General features: G+C 38.2%; 2 protein-coding genes across 5 annotated transcripts; both read left to right on the top strand.

Annotated features, from left to right (window-relative positions):
* The first annotated feature begins 1,699 nt into the window (after positions 1 to 1,699).
* On the top strand, positions 1,700 to 8,828 carry twf1b (twinfilin actin-binding protein 1b). The gene is made up of 9 exons (XM_057324290.1): positions 1,700 to 1,769; positions 2,447 to 2,524; positions 2,693 to 2,871; positions 3,487 to 3,582; positions 3,662 to 3,766; positions 5,167 to 5,292; positions 5,696 to 5,846; positions 6,769 to 6,890; positions 7,263 to 8,828. Exons 1-9 carry the CDS (start codon positions 1,745 to 1,747, stop codon positions 7,428 to 7,430), a joined length of 1,050 nt encoding a protein of 349 aa, XP_057180273.1. The 5' UTR covers positions 1,700 to 1,744; the 3' UTR covers positions 7,431 to 8,828.
* Positions 8,829 to 9,858: 1,030 nt separating this feature from the next.
* pus7l (pseudouridine synthase 7 like) lies at positions 9,859 to 14,564 on the top strand. 4 transcript variants are annotated; one of them, XM_057324840.1, is made up of 9 exons: positions 9,859 to 9,916; positions 10,120 to 10,886; positions 10,973 to 11,132; positions 11,214 to 11,409; positions 11,483 to 11,581; positions 11,662 to 11,743; positions 11,935 to 12,230; positions 13,750 to 13,803; positions 13,891 to 14,564. In XM_057324840.1, exons 2-9 carry the CDS (start codon positions 10,130 to 10,132, stop codon positions 14,212 to 14,214), a joined length of 1,968 nt encoding a protein of 655 aa, XP_057180823.1. In that variant the 5' UTR covers positions 9,859 to 9,916; positions 10,120 to 10,129; the 3' UTR covers positions 14,215 to 14,564. The 4 variants fall into 4 exon arrangements, with proteins under 4 accessions (XP_057180823.1, XP_057180825.1, XP_057180824.1 ...); XM_057324839.1 differs by having other exon boundaries at positions 9,891 to 10,886; XM_057324842.1 differs by having other exon boundaries at positions 9,887 to 10,886; positions 12,812 to 14,005.
* The last annotated feature ends 751 nt before the right edge of the window (positions 14,565 to 15,315 follow it).

Genomic DNA, 15,315 nt, shown 5'->3' with positions numbered 1-15,315 from the left:
AAGTCAAACAACCTTTTTGTTGAGTGCTGCTAATGCTGCAGTACGTTCTCTTGAGACATCGTACTGTGTTCCAGGATTTACATTTTATATTTATTCAGAAAAGAAAGTCTCTTGAGGAACCCATAGAAACAGTGGAATAATGGCTCCACCTAGAGGTTAGAAGATGTAAGCATTGAAGATTAGGATTATATTTATGGTGTTATACTGTATAAGAGTTAGGTTAGGGGTGGCATAAATTAGCCCACTGCATGCAAAATTCTGCTTACTATTTTTTATTAACAATAAACCTAAAGCAGTACATTTTTATCACTTGACCACATCACGGTGCATGTCAGTGGTGTGATGTTAATGCCTGGGATTAATAAAATGTATTAGAGGTCATACTGTATGTTGTCAACATTGTGATTAAGCCAAAACTGGTTGAAACTGCAAAACTGGTTGATATTCTGCATTTCAAAGTTGTGAGCTGTTATATGTATGTATCCTTTCTCTGCTTCATGTTGCTAAGGTAAATAAGCAAAAGCTACAAATGACTGTGCAACAATATCAATCCATATAAATACATGGATTTGTTACAGACGAGCAATTTCATCATTGAGTCATAAGAAAAATTGATGCATGAGGGAATGAAAAATGTAAATGTATGTTTTTGCTGGGTTTAGAGCAATCGACTCAATGAAAAATACAAAACAAAACAAAAGCTCTACATTTTAACATGCTCCCAAAGATGTGTTTGAATAGTGTTAGAAAGTGTCTTCCCTAAATAAGAATAAGTAATGACATGTGTAAGTACTGGTGACTTGATCTTGATTAAGGGCATCGTCACCAGGGCGTGTGGCCCAGTAACCTTTAATTCAAAGAAAGTTAGTCTGCATTTATCAAGGGTTGCCCATGACTGCAGTGCGGCCCCTCCCTCCAGAGTGGTTCATTTAACACTCACACACAGCAACTGAGTCAACACTAAAGTCTGGCAGTGTATTTATACAGTTATACAGTACGTCTGTGGGATGTTCGCTGCCCCACCCTGCATTTGAAAATTTCCACCGTTCCAAGGTCTATCCAATGAGACTTCCAAGATTGTCACAAAACCTAATAACAAAACGTTTATTGTTCGCATACTGGAATATGATTGAGTAGGACCAAAGCCAATAATCTATACAAACATGACATTTAAATAACAAATAATATTATTTTTTATAAATCATAACATGTACACATAAAGTCTTCCGGATGCATAAACTCCTTAGACTAGTCTTAGAAGTCAGTCATCAAATTTTTCTTTTCAAGACTGGTCATAACTTCTTTAAATCAGTTACAATAAAAGTTATACTGGGTTAATTGAAATGTGAAAAGTAAGACTGATTAGTCCTAACTAATTGCGAGTAGGTGAGACTAGTTGTTAAGACATGTGATTCCTAAACTTGTGTGTAAATGTATTTTTTAAATTTCATTTCATTTTTCATTCTTAATATTGTAGTGTTAATAAGCAACTTCTTTGTGATAAAACCACGTCTCCAAACGTGTCAAACTTAGCCTGAACTTATGCACATATTTTAATACTTGCAATACAAAATATTTACATTTTCTGAAGTCCCTAAAAATAGCACAAGCTTGTGCCTTTCGGAGCGTGTGCGGCACGGGGTGGGAGGAGCCACGCCATGACGTAACATGACAGGCATCTCATATTACTGTAGTTCAGTCTGCGACTTCCGTGTTCTTTCACTACTACCATCAAGCAGGCAGAATGTCTCATCAAACCGGCATCCAAGGTAAAGTCATTTTACTGTCTTTTATTGTTTATTGAAAGAAAGCCCGGCGCGTCTATTGCATCGCTGTCGCTCAAATTTTCGTACTTGACGAGTGTTTACAAACATAGATAAACCTGTTGTGGCCGTCGCTTGGGACTGAATTTCCCTGTAAGTTAGAGTTTTATTTGCAGCTCGCAGTAAACAAGCCAGACACTGAATCTGTGTCATGTGTACTTTGCCTTTGTTGCTCTAATATGGTCATGCAAATAACCTCAGATTGGCAGAGAGTCTTTTGATCATCAGTGTGCAGGCAGATTGCAGTTTAGTGTAATGCACAAGTAAGCAAGCAGGTTCCAAAGGTCCCTTGGTAACTGTCACTTCTGCATAAAGGTGTTGCTGGGGATTATGCAATGAACATCTATTTACATTGGGGTTTTACTACAGTGGGATTGTGTTACCGGTACAACAAGTATGTGAGATTAATTTTGAATTTTGGTTAAAAGTCACATTACATGATGGATGATAAATCCTTAGTCATATCGGAGATGTATTTAAAGAACTGATAGAGATCCCCTTAACAATGCCTCTTCTCACTTTTATTCATCAGACAAATTTCACTTCGGCTTTCCATTGATGCTCAGCTTTGTTTCGGACCAGAATAAATGCCGTCATTGTCTTCTGTGTGTGTCTGTTTCCAGCTACCGGGGAAGTGAAAGAAATCTTTGGAAAGGCTCGGAATGGAGAATATCGGCTGATCAAAATAGTCATTGAAAATGGTGAGGCCACCAAATGTTTATTAGGAGGTGGACCAGCTAGGTTTGGTCATTTTGGACCATGCATACATAAAACAACAGATCATAAAGTACTTTGAGGTGTAGATTATGTAATGTGACCCTGAAATTGTATTTCACCATCACAAATGTATTTCTTTGTTGTTTCTTCAGAGAAGCTGGTTCTTGGCGGAAGCAAGCGGGCTTCCAAGAAGTGGGATCAGGAGTGGGACAGCTATGTTCTCCCTCTTGTGGAGGATGACATGCCATCGTACCTTCTTTACAGACTAGACACCACCAATAACCAGGGTTATGAGTGGATCTTTCTGGCCTGGTCTCCAGACCACTCACCAGTAAGTGCTTTTAAGCTAGCCAGACTTGTCTAACACTTTGTGTTCACAATTTGTTTTAATGCTTTTGTCCTGTCGTAGCTCAAATGAAGCCAGTAAAAGTAATGAGAAAGCAACAGTCATTGTAGTACAATCCATCCAGCCCTTATATAGTAGGATTAAAGGGGTTTACTTTTAAACAAGCTGTTATTCTGGGCCACATTATATCAGTCCATACATATGGTGTAATAATAATATCAACAATATTGTGTTGCTATGGACATACTTATTAATGATATGTATTAGTGTTGTTATAAGGGACTGTTTCTGAATTGAATAGATGTCTGACATCTACATTTCACTATGCAATTGATTTTTGTGAAAAGCACGGTTGACCTGAGACAGAAAACAGACAGTTGTGGTTCTGTGCTAGAAATTTGCAATTCTAATGTTCTCGCTGTGGCCAGCAACCAGAGGGAGACCGAAATGGCCTAAGTCCCAATCACACAAATCAGTCGCTCATTGGTGCAGAACCAGTTTAAATGGTTTAAACGAAGTTCATCCTATAGCCAAACTGAGGTCATTTAGAAAGCATCACGCTCTAGTCTATACGCTCATTCCATAGCATTTTTATTTTAGGTCCGACAAAAGATGTTATATGCTGCCACGAGGGCAACACTGAAGAAAGAGTTTGGTGGTGGCCACATTAAAGACGAGATTTTTGGCACAGTGAAGGTACAACACACACTTTGTGTCTTTCTTAAAAGCAAACACCCTAATGAATGGATTGTTACTAATGCGTCTGTCTGCCCAGGATGATGTGTCTCTAAACGGCTATAAAAAGTACCTCACCTCCCAGGCGGCGCCTTTGCCTCTGACGGCCGCGGAAGAAGAACTGAGGCAAATTAAACTCAATGAGGTAATGCTGACATCAGCGTAAACACAGCATGGGTGTACACCTTTATTAAAATAAGGCGAAAGCCACATCAGGCCTTTTGTATTCATGACCTCAGGCAAAAAAATCTCTTTAATTACAGTACATTCAGTACTAAATATACCATACACTTGGTGTTTTTCACCCTCTCACTCGAACACTTTGAATTAAGTGATGCGTTTTTTAATAAAATCCCCCTATTTGTGTGAAATGATTAATAGCAGTTCGCTTTTCTAAGACACAGACTACAGGTTTGATGTATGGTTCAACATAGCTGTTAACCTTTTTTCTTTTCTTTGCACAGCCTGCATCACATAAAACAGATAGCGCTCACATGTGCAATATAAACCACTGAAGACTGAAATTATCCTTGCTAAAAATACATTTTAAACACAACCCCTTTAAGCTTTCAATCAAAACTATTGATCCTTTTAAGCAGAATGTGCTCTTTAGAAAACATAAGTCTAGAATGCTTACACTCACTATGATTGACTAATGTTTTTTATATTCTTTTTGTTAAATAAGCTTAATAGTTTAGATGTCTAGTTCAATCTTTGTAAGGGGGAAAATCTTGTATATGTAGTAAATCTTCTAATGGTTCTTCGGCTGTGTAAATTATGTACTGTAGTTTTGCGGTCAACCAAATCACCATGCACAATTCCCCTCGCCCCCTTTAAATCAAAGCCCTACTGTATTACCATGATTTGTGGCAGGAAAGCGTCTAGTAAAGCCACAAATGTAATACACATCATCAAACATGAACCTAAAAATAGAGTCGTTCGACCCTAGAAAGTGCACGCGCGGTCTCTCATTTAAACCACCTCCTGGAACCAATTGCGGGTGATGCTGCTGGCAGTCAGCACTAGGTTCCCTTTAAACCATAAAAGGATACGCTCCCACTCTTTAACAGCTCAATGGCTGTTTCAAAATGATAAGCTGCTGAAATCAACCAATCGGAGCGCTGGATGCGAGCCCCATAAAGCAGCTGCTGTGGGAGGTGGATAATGCTACACTAATCTATATGTACGAGAGAAAAGCAGCTTTGTGATGTTTTATTTTTATTAATTTGCTGAGAGAGATTGCTTTTATTGAGTGGATGGGCGGATGAGTAGATGCTCCCAATCCTGGATGAAAAAAAAGAGTAAAGCCGGTGGCTTGTACAGTGGGCGCAATACCGGTGTGAGAAATGCCTAAAGCGCTCATGGGACAAACATAATAAAAACATAAAACGCATCATTAACTCTAAATGCACATTTACCAACAGTGTAGCAACGATGTTTACGTTAAAACCCGATTGTTCAGATTGTAGAAATCAGATTCGACAGTCATTATTGAGCTTAGCGCTGTGTGTAAGTGTTGTTAAACATTTGTGTGTATCTCTACAGCTGCAGACAGACATCCATGTTGACACAAAGCAGCAGACGCTTCAAGGCATGGCGTTCCCGATGCAGAGGGAAGCTATCCAAGCCCTGGAACAGTTCAGGGAGAAAAGACTCAACTATGTTCAACTGGTAAATCAGGCCTTTTCTATTCGTTCCACTCCCAAAAGCTCTATACAATAGCATCTTATCCAGCCTTTGTATTGCATATTTGCTGAAACTGTCTTCACTTTAGACCCAGATATTCTCGGTTTTGCAGGCTCCACCTTGCATACAGTTGAACGAACAGGCCTTTCATAATAATCTTCTCGGAAGAGAGTGGGCGCAGATGCGCTGGCACGTTTTGGTCCCCTTTATCTGCACTTCCTTATCTTGCACATGTGCCCTTTCACTTGCCGACAATGTGTGCAGAGCTCAGCAGAATCTGTTTATGATTAAAATTATTGTTGGGGTTATTGATGGTTATTATTGATAAAACTGTCTGTAGTCTCGCTGATTAACTGTTAGTTATTGATTCTGCCCATCCCATTTACAGGAAATTGATTTTCCTAAAGAATCCATAACGTTGTCCAGCACGACCCTTACAGAATTGAGAGATCTGCCAAAAAGGATTCCTCAAGATGCGGCTAGATATCACTTCTTTCTCTACAAACACAATCATGAAGGAGACTACCTTGAGTCCACAGGTAAGAGAGGCCTAAAAAAATAGGGCTGTCACGATAAACCGACGATAAATATCACGTGATTTATGCACAGCTTTTGAGTGAAGTATGGGGAAAATGCTGCTGCATACGAACGCCAGAGGGCGCGCTCGTGCAGAAACTCCAAATACGCACTGCAGAAGAGGACCATAACACGTTCTAGAATCTAGGAAATGCCTATGGACATCTTTTTATCACTGTTACTCAAGCCTCATCAGGTGTTTTTATGATAATAAAGTATATTTATAATGATCATGTTTGACGGGTGTTGCTTTTTCAAATGCACATAGACTCAAACTCGCACTGCTTTTAGATCGAGCAGCATTTCCTACTGATCCCAGAGACATGCTTCACGGACAAGCTACGCATTAAAAGTCAGCTCGATTACAATAGGATTGAGTGGTATCGCGATAAATTATCGCGCAGCAAGTTATGCATTCCTATACTGGTGTTTATTGTGTTGAGTGACCTGTCTTAAATATTGTGATGGTTTTATACCAGGACCCCTTACAGACTCACGAGGGTCCATGAAGCATCTGTGCACTCATATATAGAACTGAATGTATAAATATTTTTTATAAATAGATTACAAATTTTCTATTATTTATAATATACAAAATACTTGCGTTAAATTGTGCATAAATACAATTTTATTGTAAATGTGGTTAACATGTATAGTGTAGTAAAAAACAACTTCTCATAATAATTTATACAGTTAGTTCCATTGGACATGAAAATATAAAACAAATGTAAATCTCTCTTTGTAAGATAAAAATGTAGCATGAATATGTTGACAGTTTTACTTTCTTTATGGTATCCCAGGGCTGAGTCTGAGTCCTTGAGGGGGGTCCAGAGAGGGCTTCTTGGGTCACGAAAGGAGTTTTTATGTATGTGTTTGTGTTTGCAGTGTTTATCTACTCTATGCCTGGTTATAAATGCAGCATCAAAGAGAGAATGCTATATTCAAGCTGCAAGAACCCTCTTATTGACACAGTGGAGAAAAATCTGGGCATCGAAATTGCGAAAAAGGTATCCGGTGTTATTTGTTACTGCAATCCTGTTTAATTTCTGTAAGCCTGTTTTTTAATCAAATCTAAAGATTGATTTATGTTTGTCGTTGGATTTGTGAAGCTACTGCGGTTACAGCCTTGTGCTTTTTTTTTTTTTTAGTTGAGATCCAGTTATGATATCGTGATCAAAATTAACTTATGGTGTATGTAACCCAATGTCCATTATATCACAGAGAGGCTACCTATAACCACCCATATCCATATGATATCACAATGGTAAAAACCTATACATTAGGTTCAACGCAGAAGTGCAATGAGGCTGAAATGATTGTTGGGTGATTTATAATAATGTTACAGTTTTAACCGGTTTCTCGTTTTATTTTCATCCCAGTTGGAGATTGACAATGGTGATGAACTTACTAGTGACTTCCTTTATGAAGAAGTCCATCCCAAGCAGCATGCGCACAAGCAAGCTTTTGCCAAGCCCAAGGGCCCAACTGGAAAAAAAGGGGGACGCAGAATCACGCGAGCACCAGGCGATGGCGCCGATGACGATTAAATTCCAGGATCGACAGTAGTACATTCCACCTAGTCTAAAGAACCCAGTCCTTATATCGAATGCCCAGTTTACCTCGAGTCATATACACCACAGCCCTGTAGACTGATCTATGCACAAAAAACAACACTAAGCCTGTGAATTTATTTTTGTAGCTTGCAATACAATGTGCTACGAGGAGAAAACAGGTTGCGGTACACAAGAATGTATTTACAAAGCTAATGCCACCTGTGCTGTTCCTAGTTTTAACGCTATTACGATGTTTATTTGCATAATGTAGACTGACTTATTTGTTTAGGCCAGGTTACATAGATACAGAGTGCAATATCGTTAAAATAGATACTCGTATAGATGTTCCAGAGGATATTTTTTAGAAACAACTTTTTTCCAGGGTACGGTTTCCCATAAATAGATATGTAGTCTAGCCCAGGTATAAATTGGATTTTAAACAATGGGTTTCCAGTCAAATTAAATTTTAGCCGAAGACTAATGTTAAAATTCATCTGGGAAATTGGTACTAGAACAGGGTCATTTGCTCCAGGATTATACTTGATTTCTGTTTGGGAAACAAGCCTGGAAAGTTAAGCAGTGTGTGGCAGGTCTAGTCTTGTGTAGTTGTTTGACCCTGATCATGGAGGTCAGCTATGTTTTATAAGTCACTATAAGCATAATTAACTTTCTGATTGATAGTCTAGTGTTCCGATTAAAAATGAAAGGCCCCAGCTTCTAAAGAGCAAATAGATTAGTAAAAGTAATTTCATCAGTATTTGCTTGCCCTTGTAGCTCTCGTGTTAAGATTATTTTAATGAAGGATTTGCCAAGAATAATGTGCTGAAAATGTTCCAATACCTTCTCCTTCTTTTTTTATATGTTTTAAGTTTAAATTGATGTGATTTTTAACATAGAACTGTTTAATTGTATTGAAATTAAATGAATTGATCATGATGAAACAGAAATCTGAAGTAATGCTGTCTGCATCTTAGCTACTTTTCCGCATTCTTCTGGTAAAAACTAAACACACAGAGACACTATTTTTATAAACCTGTACAGCTGTATGTTGAGAATGTCTGACATATTGAAATGTCCATGGTTTCAGGTTTATGGCTATCTTGTCTGTCTGAGGAAATGTTTTACATGTCAACTAATGGCCTGCTTCCATTTCATTGCATTTGCCATTTGCAGCCACAATAATGTATAGTGCATGCAGTTCACTTTATAGATTGAAAGTTGTTGAAACCACTCATAACGGAAGGGACTACAAATCACAGAATCCTGGTATTTCGTGAACCACTATTACCATTTCTCCTATGTGAAGGTATTATGAAGTCTTGAATGGAACCAATTCAAAGTCTTAAATGTCTTTTTCTATGCATTGTATATAAAAGAGGGAGATAGAAAAAATAAAATGATTTGAAGTTTAAATATCATTGAGGTGTTTGTAATACCCGTTTTAATATTTAGGTCTTATTGTCACAACTGTCTGATAGGGTTGATAAATAAATACGTGACGTATACACATTTAGGGCAAACATACTAACAGTGTTGGGTGTAACTAGTTACTAAGTAATTAGTTACTGTAATTTAATTACTTTTCCCTTGAAAAAGTAAAGCAAGGGATTAGTCTTATTTTTCTGTAATTTAATTAGTTACTTTTGATGTAATTAAACAAACTAACTGTGTAATTTGGTTGTGTGCAATAGTGGAATTGACATCAAAATTCAAAGTCTAACTTTAAAATCTGTGCTTTAATCTATAATTCTCACATTTGTAATACTTTGGTCAGTTAATAATAATACTTTATGTAGTTTAATATTATTTATTTAAATGAATTAAAAGCCCTTTCATGCCTATCCTTGAATCACTTAACTAATCAAGGTTGATATAGGATATAGAAAGTAATTAGTAATAAGTAACTAAATACTTTTTGGAGAGAGTAATTTGTACAGTAATCTAATTACACTGAATATGTAATTAGTAACTAGTAATTAATTACTTTTTGAGAGTAACTTACCCAACACTGCATACTAATAACCATTCAAAACAATTTTATCAATAGAAGTGGAAACCCTCCTGACTATCATTCATAGGTTGAAGTGATAAGCCCCATAGATTTCATGTTGAGAATAACCAATTCAACATTACGGCCCAGGGTGGTTATTCATTTATCTGGCAAGGTTTCATAAATACAAGCAACACAAATGTAACGTTAATTATTTCAACAAGTGGGTGCCAACAACACGGTAATGGTGAGATCACTAGTATCATGTTACCAGAGTAATTCACATCTAAGACCAGAACTACCCAGATCTTGAAATTACATTCAACATTACATTGATGGGAGCAAAAAGCTTAACTTTGTCATATACCTGGAAAAACGTTAGCATACTTTGCTAACAAGTCAGCAGGCTTTTAGTGCTGCTGTGCCTTTAAGAAGCACAGCATCGGTAGCACGTGTAGCGGAAGTGAAGTTAAATAAACACTGAACACGGGTGAGTAGAAGCAGTATTATTTTTTTGCGCATTTTGCTCCAAGTTCTATTATGATTTACTTAGAGTAAATGTGCTTTTGTAACTAGAATAATGTCTTATTTTACGTGTTACGTCGAGACGCAGTGTGCAGCTCGTTTGCATTAGCCTGTGTTCAGAAATAATTAAAAGGGCTATAAAGTAACTAAATCGCCTTTTTCGTCTAGGAATTACAAAATGGAGTGGGAGACTCTTCCGTTCTTTATATCGGACCTTGAAGGTTTCCATGGGACTATTAAAACGTCACACAAAGACTTTGTGGTTACGGAGATAGACACTTATGGACAACTTGTTACAAATCCTAATATTCAAGGAACGCAGACAAAAACAGTATATCAAGGAACGATTAAAGATGTTAAATCAAAACAAACTAAACCAGATGAAATCGACATTTCTAATCCGGATTGCTTTAATTTAAATGTTATCCTCAATCCATCTGTGTACAAAGAGTTAGAACACTTTACTAATAAAATAAGAACGAAAACCAGCCCATGTAAAGGCGAACAGGAAATCGTGGAGTTGTCATTGGGCACTTTTGCTGATAAGAACCTCAGAGCTGTCGTTCACAGAGCAGTACGACAAACCTTCCCTTTCCTTCAGACTGTGACCAACCAATCAGAGATTCGTGTAAGAGAGGACCAGGATTTTAAGGAGCTCTCAAAGTCGTCCTCTGAAGGAGAAGCTGAGGAGTTCTTCAGGTTCATCGATGCCAAAGTACCTGGTTCTGCATTCACCTTTTTGCCTGATGATAGCAAGGAGCACCGGACTTCAGTTCACCATTTTGTCAGCTTGCGTTTTGGGAAACTTGTTGAAACCAAGAGCTTTACAGACCAGAATAAAACCTCCATTACTGTGAGGCTGAGGGATAAGAGCAAGCAACCCAAGAAGAGAGGGATAGCAGACTGTCAAGAAGAAGTGGTGACATTATACACAGGTGAGCAAAGATTAGTCATAAACATCGCTTAAGTCTTATAATCTTGTATGCAAATCTGCCTAAGACACAAGCGTGTTTGTCCTCAGCTTTCACACTGCAAAAAGAGAACCTGGAGACCTTGGAGGCCATCAGCTACATGTCTTTGGTGCTCGGAGTGATTCCGTCCGATTTTACCTATGCAGGAATCAAAGACAAGAAAGCAGTCACTTACCAGTCCATGGTGGTGAAAAAGATCTCTCCTGAACAGTAAATACAAAGCATACAGATAATTTCTGTCAACAATGCTGTAAGATTTGTTGTTGACCATGTACAAACATATATTGGCAGGTTGTTGGAGAAGGCTGCAGAGTTTGAGAGAAGGGGAATGAAGATCTCACGTATCCACCCCGTCTGTGAACCCCTCAAGCTTGGTAGACTGCAGGGAAATCACTTTGAACTTGTTATAAGAGACCTGAAACCTCACGGGAAACATGAACTTGCAATGTTAGAAGAGCTTATACGAGAAGCAGTGGAACATGTAAAGGTAAATCTTGGTTTTATTAACCAGCATTCACTATAAATTACAATTACATAGTTATATTTCATCATTTTTATAGAACAGCGGTTTCGTGAATTACTACGGACCCCAGCGATTTGGCAGCAGAACATGTGTCCAAGCAGACCAAATAGGGCTCGCACTTCTGAAGGAAGAAATGGTACTACTTACAGAGGCATTCCATGTATACAGATGGATCACTTTAGTTAGAAAACACTAAATCTGTGTATATTTGAACAGGAAACTTCTGTTAAGCTGTTTTTCACCCCAGAGGATAGTGACAACCTCCAAAACAAGGCAAAGCAGCATTTTCTACTGACAGGTTTGGGCATGGCTATTTCTAAATAAAGTTTGTACAAGTACATCCAAAATGTTTGTGATTAGTAATGAGTATTTACATCATACGATTTATCTATTTGCACACTTATATACAGCCATAAACAGGAAACAGGAAATGTTATTTGATGCAATGCTCTTTAATTCCAGTCCACTATCACTTTTGCATCTCCTCAGGGAATGCCAAGGAGAGCTTAGCACTGATGCCAGCTTACAAAGCCAGAGAGCGACTCATGCTCCGCGCACTCCATCGGTACGGGAGCGGACGTGAAGGATGCATACGCGGCTGGCTCAGTTTGCCCCATGCCATGAGGCTCTTTTACTTGCACTCTTACTGCAGCAGAGTCTGGAACGAAGCAGCCGCGTACCGGCTACAAAAACTGGGCTTCAAGGCTGTCCAGGGAGATCTGGTGTGGTCTGGATCTGAAAGAGGATGCAAGAACACGACAGAAGATGAACTGAATGCTCGACAGGTTAGACGTTTATTGCAGTTTAATGCATTCTCATATCATGACAACTCATGTTTTGTAATGAGGCACTGAAGAGAGTACCCATTAAAGGGATACTGCAACTCTTGTGCTAGCAAAGATACACAGAGACAGTTCTGCATTAACAACAAACGTTGTGCATTTAATCCAACTTTTTACAAACTGAACACCTGTGCACCACAACAATAAACATCCACTTCAGTGTACCGCCCTCTTAAATGGTACGTGTTGAATATATGCGTGTGTGTGCATGCCGGTGTGTGAATTATGTCAGTAGGTCAGTGATGTGTGAGGTGGCATCTGCCCCTACAATACTCTGTCTTCATTTACTCGGTTGTTCCAAACCTGTGTAAATTGCTTTGTTCTGAGCAAAAAAGCCACTATAGGCAACAATTAAAAATCAATCAGTCTGCCTTACCTGTTGGTAGTAGCTCTTCATTGCTGGGGTTGTGTACTGTTGCTCCAGAGAGCCATGTTAAAGTGATAGTTCCCCCAAAAATGAAAATTGTCATCATTTACTCACCCTCTTGTCATTTTAAACCTTTATGACTTTCTTGCTTCCGCAGAACACAAAATAATATTTGGATGAAAGTTGGTAACCAAACAGCACTGGCTCCCATTCACTTCTACTGTATGGACCCAAAACCAATGCAAGTCAAGGGGGGCCAGTAAACAGCATTCTTCAAAATATCTTTTGTGTTCTGCGGAAGAAAGTCATACAATTTGAGGGTGAGGAAATGACAGAATTTTTATTTCCGGGTGAACGATCACTTTAAGTGCAAATTTACTAGATGTATGCACATGGCTACAAGGTTTAATTCATTGTCAGAGTCATATTGAGAAAAAGCTCAATTTAAAACTTACATTTAACCTAAACCAGCAATGAATGTCTTAGCAAACACTTACCTAGTTCAAAAATGGCAACATCTGTTAATAAGAAAATCACAGATACTACCTACAATTTAAAAAATAGCATTTGTCAGTGATACCTGTGTTTGTTCCACCATAATAAGGTAATATGATTAAGCACAGGTAATATAGTCACATAAAATGTGTAATATTAAGTTAATTTGGAGGAAAATACTTATCTTTTCACCATTTTGAAGCACACCAGCAGCCATCCCACATGAACCATGTTACACAGCAGCCACCTGAGCAAGGCTATTTAAATGCTGGAGGTACAGGTAGCATGCAAGCTCATTGGCTGACAAATTACACAAATAACCTATCATATTGCACCATGATAGATGATTGGCTGACAGAATGCAAGTAGATATACCCTTTCAGGTTACTCTGTGTAGGTTTAAAGTGATTGGCTGAGAGATTATGTATTAAGAGCTTTTAGTGCTGTGCTTTCATGTCTGAACTTCAATCATATTTTATATAATAGAAACGATATGTTTTTTATGTCAGTCAGTATATCATAAATTCTAAATTCATATGTGTGTGTGATGTCACAGTCAGTAAATGCACAAGTGTTATAATTTATTTCTCTGTTCTGGAGGTTCAAGTGGTGACTGCTGAAGAGGAGATGGATGATGTTTTCCCATTAGAACAAGTAATGTCCAGATGATTTTCCTGTAATAATATCTGCTACATAATCTGCTCAATAATATGTTATGTTTTGTCTGCTGGCTGTTTATAGGTGATTCTGACAATGCCGGGAAATAATGTCAAGTACCCAGAAAACCTGCTGGGGAAATGGTATGAGGACAGATTGGCCCAGGATGGCTTGGGGTCATGCCGTTTCAGAGTGACTCCTCTTAAACTCAACATCCCCGGTTGTTATCGCCCTCTGCTCGCAAAGCCACAGAACGTCACTTACAGCTTTCGCACCGCAGAGGAATCACAGATGACGAGTCAATCAGACGAGCCTTGTGCACCCAGTCTTTCAATAGCGTTTGACTTGGATGCTTCCTGTTATGCTACTGTGTGTCTCAGGGAGATTATGAAATGTCATGTTTCATAGCTACCTTATATCGAGGAAAGATGTTTTAAGACTAAATAAGGATTTTTTTGTAAGACATCACATTTAATTGAAGGGTTCAGAAATAACTGCCTTTTGTGCCACTTAATGACCACTAGATGGGGGTGATGGGAAAGTAGAGAAGTAGTCGTTGATATTCTTCTGTGGAGGCGGTGTTTGGTGAGCCGATTCAAAAGACTCGAGTCTCTGGAATGAATCAAAATACACAATTTAACGTTAGTGTTGGGAGACTCGCACGCGTTTATCAAAAATGGAGGTGATGTGATGTTCAGAACCAGTGGTGTGTTAACAGGATAGTTTGTTTAGTACTCTAATAAAACCCAAATATAAGATGTATGTCTTCCTGGTCTCAAAAACGGTTAATTTAGATGACGAGCTATCTTTGGCTGGCGTTTTGTGGTTCACTGGGCAAATGTGCGTCATCAAATCGTTCCCTTCTCTGTCTACCACTGGAACAAATTAAATGCATATTAAACATTGAAGTGTTATTACACATATGTGACCCTGGACAACAAAACCAGTCTTATGGGTCAATTTTTCGAAATTGAGATTTTTACATAATCCGAAAGCTGAATAAATCAACTTTCTATAGATATATGAGTTGTTAGAATACAATATCTGGCTGAGATACAACCGTTTAAAACTGAGGAATCTGAGAGCGCAAAAAAATCAAAATATTGAGAAAATTGCCTTTGAAGTTGTTAATCAGGGGCACTGTGGCAGACCATCCACTCACAAAAATAAAGTTTTTATATATTTAAGGAAGGAAATTTACAAAATATCTTCATGGAACATGATCTTTACTTAATATCCTAATGATTTTTGGCATAAAAGAAAAATCGATAATTTTGACCCACACAATGTATTTTTGTCTTTTACAAAAAATGTTCCCGTGCTACTTAAGACCGGTTTTGTGATCCAGGGTCACATATTAAACATAAAGAAGCCTCTGGTAGTGCTCCCACAAAAAATGCATAATTAAATCTGCCTTTTGTTGGTACTCCAGCAGGTAGTAATAAATTCTTGTATGTCTACAATCTCGTTCACTCATGTAGACAGCAAAATTTGGGTAAAGTAGCCTTT

This window comes from Triplophysa rosa, linkage group LG24 (assembly GCF_024868665.1).
Source record: "Triplophysa rosa linkage group LG24, Trosa_1v2, whole genome shotgun sequence".
NCBI lineage: Eukaryota > Metazoa > Chordata > Actinopteri > Cypriniformes > Nemacheilidae > Triplophysa > Triplophysa rosa.
This window is presented reverse-complemented; position numbering and strand designations above follow the sequence as displayed.

Coding starts and splice junctions, on each gene's coding strand:
- twf1b (XM_057324290.1), top strand. CDS start 1,745: ATGTCTCATCAAACCGGCATCCAAG. Junction 3,583..3,661: donor AGATTTTTGGCACAGTGAAG/GTACAACACACA, acceptor CTGTCTGCCCAG/GATGATGTGTCTCTAAACGG. Junction 6,891..7,262: donor GCATCGAAATTGCGAAAAAG/GTATCCGGTGTT, acceptor TTTTCATCCCAG/TTGGAGATTGACAATGGTGA.
- pus7l (XM_057324840.1), top strand. CDS start 10,130: ATGGAGTGGGAGACTCTTCCGTTCTTTATATCGGACCTTGAAGGTTTC. Junction 11,410..11,482: donor AAGCAGTGGAACATGTAAAG/GTAAATCTTGGT, acceptor TCATTTTTATAG/AACAGCGGTTTCGTGAATTA. Junction 11,744..11,934: donor GCAGCATTTTCTACTGACAG/GTTTGGGCATGG, acceptor GCATCTCCTCAG/GGAATGCCAAGGAGAGCTTA.